The 20,038-nt window shown below is 48.0% G+C and overlaps 9 protein-coding genes across 9 annotated transcripts; 5 read left to right on the forward strand and 4 right to left on the reverse strand.

The window, feature by feature from the left end:
• Positions 1-572: 572 nt before the first annotated feature.
• Positions 573-2,088, reverse strand: car2 (ornithine-oxo-acid transaminase; the record flags this gene model as incomplete). Its single annotated transcript, XM_057140179.1, has 3 exons — positions 573-758; positions 822-1,523; positions 1,603-2,088. The coding sequence occupies 3 exons, from the start codon at positions 2,086-2,088 to the stop codon at positions 573-575; spliced, it is 1,374 nt and encodes a 457-aa protein (XP_056994185.1).
• Positions 2,089-2,623: 535 nt separating this feature from the next.
• N7520_006246 (GPI mannosyltransferase) lies at positions 2,624-4,766 on the forward strand (the record flags this gene model as incomplete). Its single annotated transcript, XM_057140180.1, has 2 exons — positions 2,624-2,836; positions 2,901-4,766. 2 exons carry the CDS (start codon positions 2,624-2,626, stop codon positions 4,764-4,766), a joined length of 2,079 nt encoding a protein of 692 aa, XP_056994186.1.
• A 653-nt stretch (positions 4,767-5,419) lies between these two features.
• N7520_006247 (uncharacterized protein) lies at positions 5,420-6,382 on the forward strand (the record flags this gene model as incomplete). The annotated part of the gene is made up of 1 exon (XM_057140181.1): positions 5,420-6,382. The coding sequence occupies one exon, from the start codon at positions 5,420-5,422 to the stop codon at positions 6,380-6,382; it is 963 nt and encodes a 320-aa protein (XP_056994187.1).
• A 190-nt stretch (positions 6,383-6,572) lies between these two features.
• N7520_006248 (uncharacterized protein) lies at positions 6,573-7,676 on the reverse strand (the record flags this gene model as incomplete). The annotated part of the gene is made up of 2 exons (XM_057140182.1): positions 6,573-7,190; positions 7,242-7,676. 2 exons carry the CDS (start codon positions 7,674-7,676, stop codon positions 6,573-6,575), a joined length of 1,053 nt encoding a protein of 350 aa, XP_056994188.1.
• A 1,662-nt stretch (positions 7,677-9,338) lies between these two features.
• Positions 9,339-9,803, forward strand: N7520_006249 (DUF3759 domain-containing protein; the record flags this gene model as incomplete). The annotated part of the gene is made up of 3 exons (XM_057140183.1): positions 9,339-9,354; positions 9,428-9,568; positions 9,628-9,803. 3 exons carry the CDS (start codon positions 9,339-9,341, stop codon positions 9,801-9,803), a joined length of 333 nt encoding a protein of 110 aa, XP_056994189.1.
• Positions 9,804-10,505: 702 nt separating this feature from the next.
• Positions 10,506-12,229, reverse strand: N7520_006250 (uncharacterized protein; the record flags this gene model as incomplete). Its single annotated transcript, XM_057140184.1, has 6 exons — positions 10,506-11,063; positions 11,126-11,255; positions 11,304-11,430; positions 11,479-11,751; positions 11,803-12,084; positions 12,139-12,229. 6 exons carry the CDS (start codon positions 12,227-12,229, stop codon positions 10,506-10,508), a joined length of 1,461 nt encoding a protein of 486 aa, XP_056994190.1.
• Positions 12,230-12,803: 574 nt separating this feature from the next.
• Positions 12,804-14,809, forward strand: N7520_006251 (Zn(II)2Cys6 transcription factor; the record flags this gene model as incomplete). Its single annotated transcript, XM_057140185.1, has 5 exons — positions 12,804-12,923; positions 12,979-13,021; positions 13,158-13,829; positions 13,876-14,686; positions 14,707-14,809. 5 exons carry the CDS (start codon positions 12,804-12,806, stop codon positions 14,807-14,809), a joined length of 1,749 nt encoding a protein of 582 aa, XP_056994191.1.
• A 640-nt stretch (positions 14,810-15,449) lies between these two features.
• N7520_006252 (phytanoyl-CoA dioxygenase family protein) lies at positions 15,450-16,394 on the reverse strand (the record flags this gene model as incomplete). The annotated part of the gene is made up of 3 exons (XM_057140186.1): positions 15,450-15,562; positions 15,619-16,051; positions 16,107-16,394. The coding sequence occupies 3 exons, from the start codon at positions 16,392-16,394 to the stop codon at positions 15,450-15,452; spliced, it is 834 nt and encodes a 277-aa protein (XP_056994192.1).
• A 473-nt stretch (positions 16,395-16,867) lies between these two features.
• Positions 16,868-18,835, forward strand: N7520_006253 (uncharacterized protein; the record flags this gene model as incomplete). Its single annotated transcript, XM_057140187.1, has 3 exons — positions 16,868-17,341; positions 17,391-17,550; positions 17,601-18,835. The coding sequence occupies 3 exons, from the start codon at positions 16,868-16,870 to the stop codon at positions 18,833-18,835; spliced, it is 1,869 nt and encodes a 622-aa protein (XP_056994193.1).
• Positions 18,836-20,038: the final 1,203 nt, after the last annotated feature.

Raw genomic sequence — 20,038 nt, forward strand, 5'->3', positions numbered from 1 at the left:
TGATTCGGTGATCGGTGATCGGTGATCGGGAGTTTGAAGTCTCCGTGTTCCCGACATGTACAGAGTCGAAATGCATAACTTGTAGCCCCTAAACCGAGCCTAAACCCGTTTTCGAGAAGCTTGCGACGATAGCGAAAAGTGGAGTTCGTGGGGTGATGGATCTGGCCAAGCTCTTCGCCTATTTAATCCGTGACCAGTCACGGCAGATCCAATTGATTCGCCTACTAAATACTGGAATTCACGGGATAAGACCCACCAAAACCCGCCAGGCGCAACCAACCGCGAATTGCCGTTTGTGTTTGCTTACGGAGGAATTTCTTAGAAATTGTAGAAGTTACAAAATTTGGAGATCTTCTGATTTGCTACCGATAGCCGACGCCTAATCAGCCTATCTTTGTAGAGTCTATGTTCCATCGTCACATCGTGAGGGAGTCCGCCAAAACCCCCTCTGTCTATCAGTTTTGTGTGCTGGCATGTCAACTGCAGCATGCAGCAGGCCACGTCGACTCCTTTGTAGATTGTAATTTGTGGGCCCGGGTCCAGACTTGTAACCCACTCATGGTCCAAGGTTTCTAGTTCTCAATACCAATCTTGACCTTCTTTTCTGGGGAAGGAATCACGTGGTCCTCTGCAGCTCCCTTAAGGTTTGGGAGCTCAATCACAGCTTGGTTGATAATCTCCAGAGCCTGCTGAATCTCCTCCTCAGTGATGACCAGTGGCGGGGCGAGACGAATAATGTTCTGGTGAGTTGGCTTGGCCTAATGGTGCATGCAAATTAGCTTTCTCTTCATGGTTCTGGAGAATCATCTTTCAAAACGTACCAGCAAGCCCTTCTCCTTCATTAACATGCAAAGATCCCAGGCAGAATGGCCGTTAGTCTTGGACTCATCAATGACGATCGCATTGAGAAGACCCTTTCCACGGACAGTCTGAATAAGGGGACTCTTGAGGTCCTCCAGACCCTGGCGGAAGATATGGCCGAGCTTCTCAGCCCGCTCCACCATGTGTTCCTCACGGACAACCTCTAGGGCGCGGATGGCGACGGCACAGCCTAATGGGTTACCGCCGTAAGTTGAACCGTGGGTACCGGGCTCAATAGTGAGCATGACGTCCTTGCTTCCCAGCACGCAGGATACAGGGTACATGCCACCAGAGATGGCCTTACCCAGCAGGACCAGGTCGGGTTTAATTCCGCTCCACTCGTGGCAAAGGAGCTTTCCAGTGCGGGCAATACCGGTCTGGATCTCGTCACAGATTAAGAGGACGTTGTGTTTGTCGCACAAGGCGCGGGCCTCCTGCAGGTAGCTCTCATCAGGGACGACAATACCAGCTTCACCCTGGATGGGCTCGACAAGGAAGGCCGCCAAGTTAGGCCCAGCCGCCTCAAAGGCCTCACGGAGAGCAGCCTTGTCATTGTACGTGATAGGCTTCTCGGTGCCGGGAATGTTGCAACCGATACCAGGAAGGTAAGGGCCGTAGTGTTCGCGCGACTCTGGGTCGGAGGATAGTGAGATGGCGGCGAACTAATGCAAGGCACAACTCGGTCAGCCACCAATTCCGCATACGTCATGTCTTACAAGGGGTAGAATGTGGGCAACTTACTGTCCGTCCGTGGAAGTTATTTTCCGCACTCAGAACGATTGCCTGGTTCTCTGGGATTCCCTTGACCTTGTAACCCCACTTCCGAGCGATCTTGATTCCTGTCTCCACAGCCTCGGCACCCGTATTCATGGGCAGTACCATGTCAAAGCCAAAGTAGCTGGTAACAAATTGGGCGAAGCGAGGGAAGACGTCATTGTAGAATGCGCGCGAGCTCAGAGTGACTCGCGAAGCCTGATCAACCAGGGCGGCAATCAATTTAGGGTGGCAGTGGCCTTGATTCACGGCAGAGTAGGCAGAGAGGAAGTCGAGATAGTGACGTCCCTCGGGGTCCCAGACCGAAGTACCCTGAGCACGGGCAAAGACGACGGGTAGTGGGTGATAGTTGTGAGCAGCATAATCCTTCTCAGCTTGGATGGCCTCATTAGTTGTGGCGGCATGGTATTGGGAAAAGGACCCGTTGGACCCATTAGACCCGTTGGCAACCATGGTGGATTTTGCGGGGAAGATGTTAAGAGTAGAAGTTTGAAAAGGTCCAGAAGAGAAGAGGCCGAACCAAAGGTATACAATGAAGCGATCTTTTAAGAAATCGGAAATTGTTCTTAAGAAATAAAAGGAAGTAAGGGGACAATTAGAACAGTTATGTATGTTGGACCGTGGAATTGGCAAGTGGCGTATAGATCCGCCGCTATTCCCCTAAGTGCAAGTGTCTTTCCCTTAAGTGCAGGTTGTCGCGAGTTCTTCCATCCCTCCACTTCTATTGTTCCCTAAGCGCAGGATTACACGAGCGCGCGTTCAATTTTACCTTTGGTATCCATCACATTACCTATCATCAAATTAATCTCTCCAATCAGCTCGTTCCTGATTCCGGCCCGGTCATTGACTCCCCGCGGTCGCTCTTTTCCCCCTCCTGATTGATGTCATGCTCGCCGTCGCGGCATCCACCATGATCTAAGCACCGCCAGCGACCAGTAACTGTCGCGGGATTGGTCCAATCGACAACTGCTAGCTCTTCATCTAGATCATGCCTCATGCAAATACCTCTACCCCGCGTCGCGTCGCAAGCGCCCCGACCGTCCACATCCTCCTCTACCTCATCGCCTTCCGACTTGCCAATGCGCTCGCCGTTCGCACATTCTTCCAGCCAGATGAATTCTTCCAGTCGCTGGAGCCAGCATGGCAGATTGCTTTTGGAACAAATCAGGGTGGTAAAGAGCAAGGCGCTTGGTTGACATGGGTGAGTACGGGGATGCCAGGTCGCGCGACCCGTCTCGGATGGCTGCTGATCGCGTTTTACACAGGAATGGGAACACCGACTCCGATCCTCTCTCCATCCTCTCCTGTTTGCCGCAATTTACAAAGCGACCGATTCGATTGCCTCCGTTCTTTGCATACCTTCTACGCGCGCCGAACTTCTCATCGCCGCCCCAAAATTTGCCCAGGCCGTTTTGTCGGCTTTGGGTGATTTTTACACCTGGAGACTCGCTAGTCGCATCTACGGCGAAGATTCTCGAGGCGCATGGGCAGCTCTAATCGCTACGATTCTCAATCCTTGGCAATGGTTCTGCTCGACGAGAACTTTGTCCAATTGCCTGGAGACAACTCTTACCATTGTCGCGTTGGATCAGTGGCCATGGCAATGGTTAGCTGGTCTTCCAGCCGGAGATAACCGCAAATATGCTGGGGAGAGGGTCAAGGCTCAGGATCGCCAAGTGCTACTAAACCTTCGCCAATGCCTGTCGTTGGCAGCAGTCGCCTGTATTCTCCGACCAACTAACATCATAATTTGGATGACCTTGGCAGGACTTGCTTGGCTTCGGATCTCCTCGGTCCAGCGTACAATTCTCGTTCGGGAGATCCTACTTTGCGGCTCTGCAATTTTAGGTGCATCAGCAGTGGCAGACCGTCTCTTCTATGGGATCTGGACATTTCCTCCCCTCCGTTTTCTATACTTTAATATTGCGCAGTCACTAGCAGTGTTCTATGGGCGTAACAATTGGCACTATTATATGACGGAGGGTTACCCACTCCTGCTCACCACTCTGCTTCCTTTTGCTGTTCCGGGTCTATATCTTACATTGACCACGCGGTTCTCAGCCTCCTCGGCTTCTGAGAGAATACGGGCAGTGACTCGACTACACTTGGCAACAATATGTATCCTGATGCCATTCATCCTCTCCCTCATCTCGCATAAAGAAGTCCGCTTCATTTATCCTTTGCTCCCATCCCTTCATATCTTGGCTGCACCCCGTCTAGTGCAATTCTTTTGGCCTGCTCTTACTTTCAGCTCCCAGACTCCTAGGAGGCTCGCACTCATCTTCCTTATCCTCGTCAATGGGGTAATCGCCATATATACGTCTGTATACCATGCCTCGGGGCCATTAAAGGTGCTTGGCTACCTCCGCGGCCAATACGAAGCGCATTCCGAACCAGATCTGAACGTATTCGGCCACGATACAACTATTACCGCTGGATTCCTGATGCCCTGCCACAGCACCCCGTGGCGGTCTCATATGGTCCATCCTATCAATGCATGGGCCCTGTCCTGCGAACCTCCAGTCGATCTCAGTGACACACAGAAAGCAATCTACCGCGACGAGGCCGACCAGTTCTACGACGATCCAGCCCACTTCCTGCAAAAGAACATGGCTGGTGGGCTACGCTATCTACCTCGCCAACCAAGCTACATAAGTGGATTTCAACCCAGAAGTCCAGGTCTTCACCAGTGGCCCGATTATCTCATATTCTTCGCCCAGCTGGAACCCACCATGCACAGCCTTGTCCGGGGCTCTTATGCCGAGTGCTGGCGTACCTGGAGCACATCCTGGCACGATGACTGGCGTCGTCGTGGTGATATTGTTGTCTGGTGCTTGGATCCCGCTGAGCAGGATGCGTGGCGTTCGCAGAAAGAGGCAAGTCATGAACAAAGTCATTGGCTTGCATCCGTTCCAGGATCTCTTCCATCGTTTTCATCTTTGCGGACCTTTTTTGAGTCGCACTTCTCTTCAACTCGCTGGCCATGGAGCAAACGCTCCCGCTTAGAAACTTTGTTGTCAAATTTCCGACAGAGTCCCAGTTGGCACGATTGGATTCCACATCGACCGGAGTGGCTAGGCGGTCCATCCAAGAGGACAGTCGATAAGCGGGAGCATGGGCTATGGGAATGATTACTGGTCTCTACGGTCGGCCTGGTATTTACGGAATCCGATCACTGATGAGTGGCAAGACTTGAAAGTCATTTCTGTCATTTACAATGATCCAACCCCACATGCATTGAAAACTTGAAAATATGTTTCTTTGGCCTGTCCTTGTTACTTGATCTTTGATGATTGGGCGTTGGAATATAGATACCCTAGCATTTATACGCTAATCAATCTGTTTTTCTTTGTCTTGGAAACGTCTTTGTTAACCCTAACTGCTCGATTTGAATATTCCCTTCGTAACAAATTACACTGTGAAAGCGCAAGATGCGGCTCTACACCCGTCCACTAACACTTGCGCCTAAGGAGGAATGTTCTACACTGGATATACATGACCAGTTCGACTGGTTCATAATAAACTTGTAAAAGTAGTAAACGGACAAAAAATGAATTTAATGTATGGTGACGCTCCGGAGGAGAGGAAGAGTGGTGCTAGCTCGTGTGTTTGGTTGGAAAGAGAAAAGCCCCATGTATGTGCATACAGTGCTTACTGTCTACTGTCTTTGGGGCGATCAACGGAAATAGCCGCGAAAGTGACGCCACTTTCGTATATAATTTCCCCGCATCGACTTTCACTCCACGGAGTACAAACTCTTGACTAACATACCAAACACATTACCATGAGCGTCACAGTCCATCCAAGAGACCCTCCACCATTGGGTGAGCTAGCAACCATCATTCAAAAGACCCTAGAAATCAACTTTGCGCACGCGACAGCCCGTGTCGTGGATTGTCCAGACCTACGACAACCCCCCTTCAACCTCGCCGCAGCCGGCCTCTCAGGAAACCCCTGCATCGCCGATATCGGTGGACAGAGCAACCTGTTTCCATCCCCGAATCTCGATGCTAAATACTCCCTTTTGTCGCTCGCAAAGGATATGCAAATGTCACCAGCTGGGGGCTTTTTAATCGGTGCGGGGGCGGCTCCATTCCAGGATCTGGGTCATAATGCCGAGCTAGCGCCAAATATATCCTGGATCTCAGAAGGGGATTCGCCGGATTTCGAAAATCCAGATTCTTTGAAGGTTACTAATAACACGAGAGTTATTGAGATTGATGGCGAGGGGTTTTCGTCGTGTCAGCATGCCGCCAGCACGAACTGTGCGCTTATGATGAATTTGTATGGGTCCCTTGGGGATCCAGGTGAAGTGTTGAAGATAACCGCGAGGGGGAGAAAGGGGGAACAGAACTTCACGAACTGTATCCGTCTCGGATTGAAGGCTGTTTATGGAGATTCGAATCCGATCAGTCTTGGTGGGGTTTTTCTTCTTAAGTCTGGGAAAGCTATGTTTCATGTTATGCCTGACTTTCCAAAAGAATTACCCTTTCGAAGTCGGGAGCAGTTGGAGAAGGAATGGCTTACTTATCATGTCTTTGATGCTCCTGTTGTGTGCTTGACGGTGATGCATAGCGCTGATCCCGAGAATTCGGGATTACGGATGGAGCACACCCATTGTTTTGACGCTGAAGGTAGTCGCAAAGGTGGCCACTACCATTATGATGTTCCTGGTGATGAAGAAGTGGAGTACGAGGCTTACTTCAACCCTGCTTCTACGCTATACAGAATTGATCAACCTAGTTGAATGCAGATAGCAAGATTAAGACTGAAAACGCAGGCGTTCAACGACATTTGGAAGATCAACTACCTAATGGTTCTGTGTATTTTACTCATATCCAATTATCTATACTTGAAAATCTTTAAATTGCTTAGATCCACCATGATTTGAAAAGCATTACCTAACAATTGAAACCAAACAGGACTGCCAAATTGATTCAAACATACGCACATTGCATAGACCCAATGACTTTAGGATTCCACATCGTACTCAAGTAAGCTTGACACCCAAGGGCATTATTATCTATCTCACCAGAGTCATCCTGACAGGCACTATCGGAAAAGGTCCAGCACTGACCAGACGAAATGAAATACGACCCGGGCTTGACAAGTGTTGATTCTCCACAGCTCACATAGCCTTTGCTACCATCTCCCTCGTACCACTGGCACCACGAGGCGCTGCCAGTAGAGTCAGTGGATGTGTGTCCCCCACTTAGGGTCAGACATTCGCCCGTGTTTTCATAGTTGGTTCCCCCAAGAACATAGTAGCCAGCACCGGTATCATCTGCGTTGCAGTTTTTCTCGGAATAGATTGCGATTGACCACGGCGTAGTCGTTACCTGGACTTCCGTGGTGACGGAGGTCACTGTTTCGATTTCCTTACTTGACGTAGACGTAGACGAAGTGGTCGATTTGGTAGAGGTCTTGCTGGATGTGGATAATTTGCTGGAAGTTGTACTCGTCACTGCTCTTGCAGCTTCAGCATCGCAGTTCGAGATGCACTTTGACGAACTGCAATATACTGAGGTAGTACCGCACTGACCCTCAGTTGAACACTACAAAAGTCAGTTCATACTTTGAACTCATTCTGCGAGTATTGAACTTACACATTCGTTTGAAGTACAAGGGTTCAGAGAAGCAAGATGGGATTTGGACATGTCGGTAGGTCGTGCTGTTCCCGGTACCTGGGGGCCACATATGGCATGTGGAAGAGCGACAGGCATAGTGGGAGATCCACTGCTCAAACAGATAAATTCACCTTGGTAGAGGTCATCGCAGCCGTACCAGGCATATGTGTCCGAGTTGTAACTCTCGATCTCTGCGACTGTGATACCGAAAGCCGAGGCAATACTGGCACAGGTATCAGCTGATTCAACAGTATAAGTGTAGCATATACCATCACTGCCAACAGTTGGTACAGAACGTTTGTCAACCGAGGTAAATTTGCCGGAAAGAAGACCACCTGGGAAGTATGATGCAGTGGCAGTCGATGCTAGTATAACACCGAAAGTCACAACATGATTCATTTCTAAGAACTTCATTGGGACGGCCCGTTCGACCTTGGAAATGTTCCTTGGCTTGTAGCCTCTTGAGAAGAGTAAAGTATGTTCTATATATACTTCAGCTCTTCGATGGCAAGGTATACCTGCTGTGTACTGCGTTTAGCGTCATCGTTGAATCTCGAAGCAATGAGACCAGACGCGTGATATCAAAATAATTCTTATGCCGATCATAAAGTACAAAGGCAGTGCCATTATTAGGCCTACAGGGTGCATTCAAGTAGGCAAGGAGCTCATTTCCCAGGAACGACAAAGAAAAGATAACATACATGCCATGCTCATCTTTTGTTCCTCTGCCACGTGGCTGTACTTTGTTCTACCTAGAATGGTCCTCAATAGAATTCATCAGCCCGCAAATAGCTATCAATAGGCTTCATTAAAGAAGCTCCCCGTTGAATTGGATGTTACTCCCGAATCCAGTGTTATTCTTGTCTGTAAATGGCATGCAATCTCTATTGGGGTACCGAATAGGTTTAGCCCTTGATTTCCACGTGCTTTGTTTTAGCGTGATGCCTGAGAGCCTTGGAGCCTCAGGATTCAACATTTGGTTCAAATCGATCGATCGAGTGTCTGAGCAGAAGGGGAATCGAGGTGATACCGGAAAATCCTCGCATCCAATTATATGGTGGATCCTTGCCCACGCAAACATTTGAGAGGCGATCGATTGCCATGCGCAACTCATTCGGAATTAATGGCGCTTACCCCGCTCCACTCCTGAGCCACTTCCAATCGCTTCTATTTACTGCGCCACATTTCAGATAAAGAGAATGATGTGATAGATCCGGAATAAAGAGAGTCTTGTGATACTCAATGCTCAGCCACGGGGGGGAATTGGTTGTCTTTTCTTCTTCATGATTCCATCAAGGCCGGAGTCTGAATTGACTTTACTATAATTTGTCTTTTCGTGATTGTTGAAAAGGCGGTAAATGAATTGTCTAAAGGGGCGAAGCTTGTTTATCTTGGCGTCGACTATTGATTTATTTACTCCATTTCGGTCGGCAGCTTCCGGAGCTTTACACCGCATCATGTACACTGCACAGCCTGCAGCTTAATGTAAGATAAGCCACGAGGCAATTCCGCCACATTTTAGGACTGGGTGATATCTCAATTAGAAAATTAATTGCGGTGAGTTAACAAGCTTAAAAGTGTCTGGCAGGTGAATCTACCCCTCCAAAGCTAGACCCTTAGCTAGTGAAAATGCAATAGCCTAGCTCAGCTGCCCCACTCGTGACAAAACTTCCGCTTGAAATTTCCTGGGTCGGATGCCACAGCCACAGAACCCTTGCTCTGGTGCAGGCAATGGCTGACGTGGATAGGAAATATGTGGCGCCTTCGTGGAGCTTAGAAGGCTACCAATAATAAGAGGAATGGAGTAGTATATCCGCCAGTATCGGCTGTTTACAACTGAGGCGCGTAGAGCTATTGGAAGGTCCCAGAATATACCAGCCACAAGCCAATCATCAACTCTGGGGATGATCATGGTGAAACAGTGAGGTGGCACTTTTGGGTCGCTGGGGTGATTGGCCCGTTTGCGCACTACTTTGAATGCCCCTCCTATATGAACCCCTCTTCTCCCTCCCATCCTTTTCTTCTTCATCCACAATTCACTCAATCCCTCTTTAACAATCTTATATTCATTTCATCATGGGTTGGTTCAACGGTAAGTACCTCTGACATCCCACATGGCACTTACATGCCAAGCTGTCAACCGGATCTTGGCTTACTTTAAATAGAGTCCCAGGAGCAGAACTTCCAGGAGTACGACAGCATCTCCGAGGGCCAGCACCACGAGGCTAGTGTTTCTCACGAGCTCCTTGCTGGCGCTGCCAGCTTCTACGCTGCTCGCAAATACGAGGAACACGTTTCTCAGAACGGTACGCACGCAAACACTCGTACTAAACATGAATATGGCTGACACTTTTATGATCAATAGGCCAACCCGCCAACCACCAAATGGCCAAAGAGCTCCTCGCCGGTTTCGCTGGTGCTTTCATCGACCGTGAGGTTGAGACCAAGGGTCTGGACTTCATTGACCGCGAGAAGGCCAAGCGCCACGCCACCGAGCACTTCGAGAGCATCCAGGAGACCGATGTCGATGTCCAGTACTAGATGCGGAAATGTCCTATGAGAACACGATACTTTGAGAATACCATACCAATTGATCGTCACTATTAGTACAGTCTTTTTGATATTTGCGTAGAGTTCGCATCTCAGCGATAAATAATTTTGTAATAATGCCGGGGTGGGGGAACTTCGGTTTTAGTTGACTGGAAATGTCCTCATCAACTCATAGATGGAAGAAAGATGACCACATTGTTACAGAGATCTTCGGGATTGTAAAAGCCATTCCACTTATTTCTTTCAAGATCTCTTCAAATTCCCCATTGCTGAAACAATCTTCACGTAAATTAAACCTCGTCCAGAGTAACAAGCATCATCTCCATGATCCAATAGAGGCGTAATCAAATAGGGTGACTCTTAGTAGACAGCCGTTTTCATCAAAGAGCCTTCGTGCTTTTGAGAGCATATCTGTGTGGATTCAGGCTCAGACAAATCCGCTCCTTGTTCTCCAAGAAGTCTCATAGCCTCAGCATCATGTTTAATCACAGCGTACTGCAACAATGTCCTCTTGGTCGTCGTGTGCTTTTGAAGCGATCGATCTATGCTTTCAAGCCAAGAACGCAACCTTTCGAAAGTCCACAGGTGGATCTATCAATTGTGATTGATGATGAAAGCTTGCCCAAAAAGCAGTATATTCCTGTAATGAAGGCTAGAAAGGTAACAAATAGATTCACGTAGACCGCAGCTGAACTAAATTATCTTGTCTATAGACCCAGGCCTCGCCGTGCTAACATCCACTTGAGTTAAAATGCGCGGAGAGGAATCAGACCCCTTAACTTTGTCATCATTACCATATAAGTCACCCCTTTCAATACCCTCAAGTGTATGGTTTCTTGTCTCTGGGATCAAGAATGTAACCAAGGTAGTAAGAAGCATAACTCCAGAAAAGAGTCCTAGTACACCAGATAAACCAATAGCATCTTCAACTGTCCCAAAGGCAAAGGCAGTGATAATAGCGCCGCACTTCCCAGCAGCGGCAGAGATACCGTGAGCTGTACCGCGGACACGGGTCGGGAACACCTCTGCAGGAATCAGGAATGTTGTGGTGTTGGGGCCACTTGTTATAACGAACTGGGAGATCGCAAAAATAGCCATTAACCCCCCAGTAGAGGTGTGAGCACCAGGAGAACTGATTCCCGACCAGATAGCATAAAGAATACACACGGCCCCGCATGTGTATAGTTGCTGGCGAACGCGACCAATACGGTCGGGAAGGAAAATTCCAACGTAAAAGCCAGGCACATAGCCCTACGATAAAATTAGCCACAATGAAAAACTAGATCGGCGGGAAAAGGAAGAAAGGGCCTTACCGCAGTCTGGACGATTATATTCCCAATGGCGGTGTTGTAAAGGGTGTCCCAAGGGGTTTTTCCCTTTGCATACCCGATTCTCGTTAGAATAACGCTTTGATTGAGGTTGATCCCATAGTATGCGATATCACTTGGAATGGTCAGTCTGATTCTAAAGCTCTAGCGAGTACCGACTCACAACAGGAACCAGGAGGCCGCAGTTGCAAAAAGTGCTTTTGCATGCCTCCACTGACCGAAATATTCTCGAAAATCCCTCCATTGTTGGTTGAAACCGCGCTTTTGCCCTGTGTTTTCATCACATACATCTGCTTCAAGGTAAGTATATGTCGTCACCCCTTATTTGAGAAACTGACATTGTTTGTAAGGCAACGTTTCGGCGATAGTCAACCGGGCATAGAGTGTGAAGACAGCGGGAATGATGCCAATTCCTAGCAGTAGTCGCCATACCCACTCGAGATGTTGAATATCATCTGCGATTGCGTTCTGGAAAGCCTTAAGCAAGACTAAAAAGACAATACTCGCCGCAAGGTTCCCCAGGCCGATATTCGAGAAGATGGCTAACACTTGCACGGCCCGGGTGCCAAATGGGGACTTCTCAGCTGCCAGAGCAGAAGATAGCGGATAATCTGCCAACAATAAATAATTGTTTCTTTCGATCCTTGAAACGGGCCACTTACCTGCTCCGATACCTACACCAGTCACAACGCGAAATATTGTCACCCAGGCTGTTACTGACCGTGGAGTCATACCCTTCCATGGCAACAAGACAACCAGCAGGGTTCCAAAGATAGTCAAAAGTAATTCCTTTCCATAGATTTTGTGGCGACCCCAGGTATCACTGAGAACACCAAACAAAAGTTGGCCAACTACCATACCCAGACTCAGACCTCCTTTGATCACGTCACTGTCGACTGCAGAGACTCCATCTGGGAAGTAGAGGTATCCTAGCATCGGAACCACTTCAAAGCATCAGTCGGTGCTCCTTTTGCTAAGACGATATCAGAAACTCTTACCAAGTCCAATTGTTAGGTTAAGGTAGCCATCTGCAAAAAATCCCACACCTGCGGTGATCATAAACCGCGCCTTGGCTCCTAGAGAAGCCATTGAAACGTAGAACTCAATGGAGGAAGACTCAACACGAATCACAGGGCTCAAGGAGATGCAAGATTCCCAAGGAAAGCAAACGAAAAAATAAAGACTCTGTTGTCGGGCATCCTGGTTTCTGACAGATCTCGGATTGTGCTGCACGGCTTTATATCTCGTGAACCGACGTCGCTTTGATCCAAAATATTGCGGCGAGAAGTACCGTGGCTTCAAATGTAAGACCTGGAGTCTCGATTGGTCTAAGGATTTCAAAGGAGTTGATATTCAATGAGAATGAAGAGATCCACCACGAGATTCGGCACCGTGCATTGACTTTGCCGATCGGAGGAATGAAATGTGGAGCTGCCAGTCATTGGCCTTGATAGCCCCCACGTGCTATCGGTCACTCACCGTGCAAGTGAGCTTTATAACATAACATCGGTGCGAAGTCCTGTGCTATTTTTCTTGTCCTGTCACTTACTTGGATAGGCGCTAGACACTTATCAGCGTCATATGCACCCCCCGTTCTCTTATTGGTTCAATTCTATGAGATCGACACACCAGTTGACTTCCCCAACAGGGCGGGAATTCCGAAATGGATGCCTCTCTCCCCTCACCACCTGCGTTAAATGCCTTGCGCGAATCCTTCGGTGATCGCAAACCACCGGATATTACTCGTAAAATCACAGCATGCGTGGCATGTCGCAAACAAAAGGTTGAAATATTTTGACGCGAATTGCACCGAAGAAGGCTAATGCAGTATGTATCAGATCAAATGTCATATGCGAGATGGCCAAGCGCCATGTTCTCGTTGTAAGAAAAGAGGCCTTCCGTGTACGGTTAATAGGAGTTTACAGACATTACTAGAGGAGGACGTGACGTGAGATTTTCTGCTTCAATTCCAAATGCACAGCCAGCAAACTAAAACTAAACCTCTCTAGCTGGAAAGGCGCAATGGTCCATAAAATTCGGCGACTCGAAGAGGCCATTGCACAGATTGCAAACAAAGTCGATATACCTGAACTGAAATCACAACCTGGAGGGGTTACAGAGTCGCTCAGTCCACCAGTGGACTTGGCCAATGCAGAGCCATCGACCTTCAGTCCAGAAGCACAACCCCATGCTCAGGCTCAGACTCAGTATAAACCAAGGAATGATCGTGAATTACCTCGAACATGGGAGCTTGTGGACCCACGAGGTGGCCCAGCTTCTATTCCAGCTTCATGTCTCTCGGATGGTGCAGAAAGCACACAGCGGAACAGTTTACGCAATGCACGCCGACCAGACTTAATATCGACTGGATTGATTACCTTACGACAAGCGCTGGCTTTGTTCGAGGAATATCATCTACGACTGGATCACTTCCTTTATAGGATATTGGGTGATCACATTAGCTTGGATTCGGTTAGAGTGGCATCGCCCCTACTAACCGCGGCAGTCTGCACGGTTGGAGCCCTTCATTCGCGATCACTGGGGAACCTCTTTGATGTTTGCTACCACGAATTCAAAAGTCTGGTCTCTGCCCAGCTCTTTTCTCGAACCGCGAATGATGACGACATCAGGGGATTATGTATTGGGGCATTCTGGCTGCATGAGCTATCTTGGGCATTGATTGGAAATGGTATGTTGTTCGAACCCCACACTCAATCAAGCTCTAACATGGGTAGCTGTTCGGATTGCCTCCGATATTCACCTCCACAGTGGAATCTATAAGGCTCTCAAAGGCGACCGTGAAGGCTATCTCCAGGTGCGACTATATTACCTGGTGTATGTCTGCGATCACCATTTCTCGATCGCATATGGCCGACCACCAATGTCCCACGAAGGATTCATCATCAAGTCTGCATCTGCGATGCTACAGACAGAGCATGCGACTGAAGATGATGCCCGGCTAGTCAGTCAAGTACAGGAGTGGTCGATACTCGGTCAAGTATTTGACACCTTTGGCGTGGATGTGGACACGGCCATCGCGTCCGAAACAATACCCCAGCTTCGTCGATACTCCATCGCACTGGATACTTGGCTTGCGGACTGGAACGAAAGCTTCGCAGAGAACCGCAATGTGGGAAATTATCCCAAAAAAGGTGTGGGTTTTCATTTTCACTTTGCCAAGCTCTATCTCTGCTCTCATGCATTCCGGGGCATACCTGCAGTCGAGAATACCACGGAATGTTTCACCCCTGAGTTAGAAGAGATCGCCAATGCTGGGGTCCTTTCAGCCATGTCTATTCTCCGCGTGATCGTTTCTGATGCGGAATTTCGATCCTTCATGGATGGATTACCTTTATATTTTGACACCATGCTGGCCTTTGCTGTGATCTTCCTCCTCAAAGTCGCTACCAAATATGCGACGGTCATTCGGATCGACACTGTCAAAATATTGTCTCTGGTGGCAGAGACTGTGGCTGCATTGCGAGAAATCACTCAGTCTATGCACCGACAACATTTACTGGTTGTCATTGCCGAAGGTCTGGGGAGGTTATTATCCAGATGTCAAGTGCCTCCTCAAACGTCTCTGGAGGTTATGTATCAGTCCACACCAGCTATGGAGCCACATCCTCAATTGGATATGAACTGGATGGAGAATATGGCGAGCTTTGATTTTCAAACACATTTCCCCGATCTAGATGAGTGGTGGATTCATTATAGCACCTCGATGGGTCCCCAAGTACCACGTGCCTAATGGTCCGAGGAGATGGCCCACCTACTCACTCTCCCATCCAATCTCTTACTCAGTCTCCTGTCTTCTTTCCTACCGAGTTGGTTAAGTAGCCGACGGGCTTTCCAATTTCATACATAGCGGAATAGAAGGAAATGAAATGAAAAGAGACGTAAGACGAGAAGCGTTAAAACAAAGTCGGGGGTTAGGAGCTCCAACATTCAATGTTGAATGTATGTCCAAACGTTCAAAAGTCCGCAGTGTATCTAACATTACCTGTGAAGTAACAGAGGGTAAGATAGACTACCATGCTCTATTCAAATAGTTTATTAGGTATAGTACGTACTAGTAGCACCTGACTGTTGACTTGATCTTCTTGGATGTGCATGGATCTGCTTGAAATATAGTATATACGCATTCATGAATGTTGCTTGAGTGTCCAGATTTTCAATAAATTTATGGATATAATTGGAGACAGACAGGAACCGATTTAATATCCTAGTCAAAACGATATCTGGCATTTTCTAGATATAGACGTATTATCAGGCAAGTCCTACATAATGCCTTAGTCAATGACCATGGCTATTGAGACACAGCAGGAACATCAGGAACCGCAGAAACCGCAGCACGAGTGAATGGGGCGGCGAAGCCATAAGTCCGATAACCAGCCGAGTAATCCTTCCCTTTCTCACGCTCTAGAGTCTCATCAGCAAACAATCATCCACTATTCCCGGCTGTTTCGTGTACTCACCATGCTCAGGTGGGAAATTCTCCATCCGGTGCTTATAGTACTTCTCTCGCAAATCAAGCCCATCGCTCTTTGAGTGGAAAGTGGCATACAGACTCGATCGACTTTTTTGCGTCTTGTTCTCCGCTGAGCGATGAGCAAGATGCGAGCCGAAGATGATCATGTCACCAGGGTCCAAGGGAATAGTGATCCACTCATGGGCAGCTTCCCATGAATGCTTGATCCGACCGCTGTCTTCGAACTCTACATCCATCTTGTGCGATCCAGGGACTACCTCCAGACACCCATTTTCAAGCGTTGCGGCGTCAATGGCGATATTGGCGGTTACGTGCTCGATGCGGCCGATGTGGTCGTAGGCGGGTGCATCAAGGTGTGCTTGGAAGCCATTACCAAATGGCTGTTTGTAGTTGATTTTATCTTTGAACAGAAGCATCTCCTGGGTAGTGTTAGCTTGATTTATGTTCAAAATCGGACGACGTTTGGATATTCACATCGCCGGAGACGGCCTTGAGGATTTCGCCTAGCTTCTCGCCACAGATGAGCTCCTTGTACTGCGGGTGGAAGTCAATGAAGCGCTCGGTACGCATGAGCTGGCGCTCGCCATTCATGTTGATTTCGTCGTATGGCATCCATTTCCCCTTGTCGCGAGGCCAGGCTTTGATTTCCTCGGTCCACTGCTTCAAGGCCGTCGGATCGACAAGCTGATGCTCATTTAACCTTAAAAGAAGATAGCCATTTTTGTGGTAGAAGGCCACCTGATCTGCAGTGAGGGAATGCATGTTGGGAGTGTTTTGATGATGTCAAACCAGTAAGAGAATTTGGCTCGAGAGAGAAATCGAGGTGATTGGGAGATTTAAATATCTAGACCAGTTTAATGCCCATATTTGGTTCAATACGCAATGGATAACGTGGCCAAATTTATGGCAAGATTCTCCCATTCTCTGTTTGGTTTGGCCCTACAGTCTCCCATAGGCATTCATACCGATCCAAGTCGCACGGACCACCGGGCTTCGCACCGACAAATAAACTTCACGCCATTCGCGTAGATCCGATATAGTAAAATGAGGGGCGAGGAATCATATCGTCTTTATTTGCACGTGCGTCTATGAATTTTACCAGCTACGGACTTCGTGCCTTTGCTTGAATATATCAATAAGTCTTGAATGATCTAGGCATTCATATCTTAACTTACAAATACAGTCAACCGATCAAACAATCTTTACATCCACGAAGCTAGCTGTGAAACACCAAAATGAATCTCAAAATGCCAGTCTCTCAGCCTTCAGATACTCTCCAATCTGTGGACGATCATACCAGAGCAACAATCGAGACTCTGTTCGCTTTCCTACACGCTCAAGGTCAAGGAGATTACCTTGGAGAGCGAGTGACTCAGCTGGAACATTCTCTCCAATGCGCTCATCTTGCAACCCAATCAGCAGACTACGCGAACGACCCGGAGGTTATTATCGCCGCATTGTTACACGATGTCGGGCGTTTCATCCCCGCCGCAGAGAAAATGGACAAAATGATGACCCCGGACGGTCAGTATGTCGGCCGTATGAGCCACGAAATTCTTGGCGAATCTTATCTGCGCCAGATTGGATTCAGTGAAAGGGTGTGCCAGTTGGTCGGGGCACATGTCATGGCTAAGCGGTACCTTGTTGCTACCGATAAAACTTATCATGACGGACTGAGTGAGACTAGCAAGCGAACTTTACGCTTTCAGGTATGAAATCCTAAGTCATTCCAGTTATACATCTGCTGATATGCACTAGGGGGGAGAGTTTACTGAGGCGGAAATTGCTGAGGCGCAAAAAGACCCTTGGCTGCAGGCTAAGCTCTCGGTTAGACGATGGGATGACCTGGCCAAAGACCCTGATTGTGTGGTATCTCCTCTTGAGGCCTACAAGGAAATTGCATACCACTGCCTACTAAGTAAGTGCGAAAGCACGGGTCGGTTATGTCAAGAGCTAACAAATTTAAAGAATCACGGTCCAAGTTCACTCTCCACACCAGGGAATATCGTCTCCCAACCCGGCCTACGGTCGTTATTTGCATCGATGGATTCGATCCGGAGTATCTAGAGTCCGGTTTAATTAGAGGACTTCTCCCTACATTCAAGGCAATTATGGAAAATGGATTCCACGCCCCAGCCAAGAGCTGTATGCCTTCATTTACGAATCCCAACAATGTGTCCATCATCACAGGCGCACCACCATCCTTCCACGGAATCGCAGGTAACTTCTTTCTCGACCGAGAAAGCGGGGAGGCAAAGATGATCACAGATGATTCTCTACTGCGAGGTTCCACGCTACTCGAACAAATGTTCCAGAGAGGTGTGCGGATCGGTGCCATTACAGCAAAGGACAAATTGCGCAAGATCATCGGACATGGCCTGAAAGGTGCAATCTGCTTTTCCGCCGAGAAAGTCGCAGACTGCACACTCGAGGAGAATGGAATTGAAGGTGTCGAAAACTGGCTTGGTCAGTCGGCTCCCAGTCAATACTCCGGGGAGTTATCGTTGTTTGTTTTGGATTCAGGCATCAAACTTCTACAAGAGAGAAGGTCGGACTTCTTATACCTGACTCTCTCTGACTACATCCAGCACAAACATGCTCCTGGAAGCAAAGAGGCGGATGAGTTCATGGGCGCAATTGACGATCGTCTAAAGAAACTTGTTTCGCTGGCACCGGTCGTTGGGGTGACTGGTGACCATGGGATGAATCAAAAGTCGAATGAGTCGGGGGAGCCTAATGTGCTTTTCCTTGAAGAAGCTCTCAATGCGAATTTCGGCCCCGATGCTACCCGGGTTATTTGTCCTATAACGGATCCATTCGTGCGGCACCATGGGGCGCTTGGATCTTTCGTGCGTGTCTATTTGAAGGACATTGCAAAGATTTCATCCATTCTGTCTTTTTGCCAGTCGCTTCCTGAAATCGAAGAGGCTCTCAGCCGGAAGGATGCGGCGGAGAAATATGACATGCCTCTAGATCGGGAGGCTGACATCGTTGTGATATCTAGGTCTCATGCGGTGATGGGGAGCAATAAAGTGGATCATGATCTTTCGCAATTGAAAGATCATCCGTTGCGATCGCATGGAGGATTGAGTGAGCAGGATATCCCGGTGCTTATGTCAAAGACAGTAAAAAGGGAAGTGCCAAATGGGAAGAGCTGGAGGAACTATGATATTTTTGATCTTGTTCTCAACTGGTCTGCCTGAGTGTTTTCGGCTTTCATATTCTGCTTCTTCGATTATAGTCTGTGTCTTATTTTGGGTAAAATTGATAATTCTGCTTTCGGAACAACATCGCCGTCTCTCTATCTTCTAATTTGAGCGAAAGAAAACAAATTTATATAGCTAGTGATTTGCAGCTCTTCAAGGTCGTTGAATAACAGGAGACTGAATGGGAGACTGAGAAGAAGATATAGTAGCGGATATATCATACAAACACTGAACCCTCTACCAAGGTAGGCTCCACGCGAAATACGCGGCGGAAAGCCTCAAATTCGATAGATGGAGGTAACCTCAGTTCACAATGGTCATAGTTGTTAGGCCTGCCGAGGACTGCAAGACCTTGGATCGCGTGAACCATGTATCTGATATCAAACACCGTAAGGTGGTCAAACCGTAATTTGAAGCAAACACCAACTAACTAACGATCAATCGAACTCGACATAAGTTTTATTCTGAAGGTCACTCGTGCGATTGGTCGATCCTGGGCACTGGGTGATCTTGGGGCAGGTGATGATCTTGCGACTCATTCACTTCACCCCATTGACCCCACCCATTACTATAAATACTTCCTTCTTCTTACCTCCTTCTTTTCCTTTCTTCTTTCACTATTCCCAATTACCTTCAAACTTTCAAACCCAAACTTCAAACTTCCATCTTATATCTTCTATCAATTCAAAGATACAGCCTCAAACTTCCATCGATATTTTCATCAAAGCAGACATCTTTTATCTCGGTCCATCATGTCAATTCCCCTTGATGCAGTGATCATTCACTTTGATCAACAACAATCCCAACTTGGCCTGATAAGTTCCAAGTTTTGTTGACAACACTTTTCTCCTCTGACTCCCCATTAACAGTTTAGACTGTGCCAATCTTTCTTCCAGATGATCTCCCATATTTTGCTTCCACGCCAGCTGAGTCTGCTGAAAAGCTACTCTTCCCTCCAGAAGCTTCGAACATACATCTGCAAGCACTTGTTCAAACTTGTCACCGGCACCAAAGATGTTTAGCTTATGCTCATCTCTGAACAACCGCCACTCGTTTCAGGACAAGTTCATTGACGACTAGATCAGGATAACACTTTGGGCTTCAAAGTCGTCATTGACATCAACAAGTGGTGTGGAGGGACAACCCACTGGGCGCATTTGCGGTGAAGAAGCACCGGCCAAAACAAGGAGATGTGCCAAC

The sequence above is a fragment of the Penicillium odoratum genome (genome assembly GCF_028828045.1).
Source record: "Penicillium odoratum strain IBT 22623 chromosome Unknown utg000005l_segment0_segment0, whole genome shotgun sequence".
NCBI lineage: Eukaryota > Fungi > Ascomycota > Eurotiomycetes > Eurotiales > Aspergillaceae > Penicillium > Penicillium odoratum.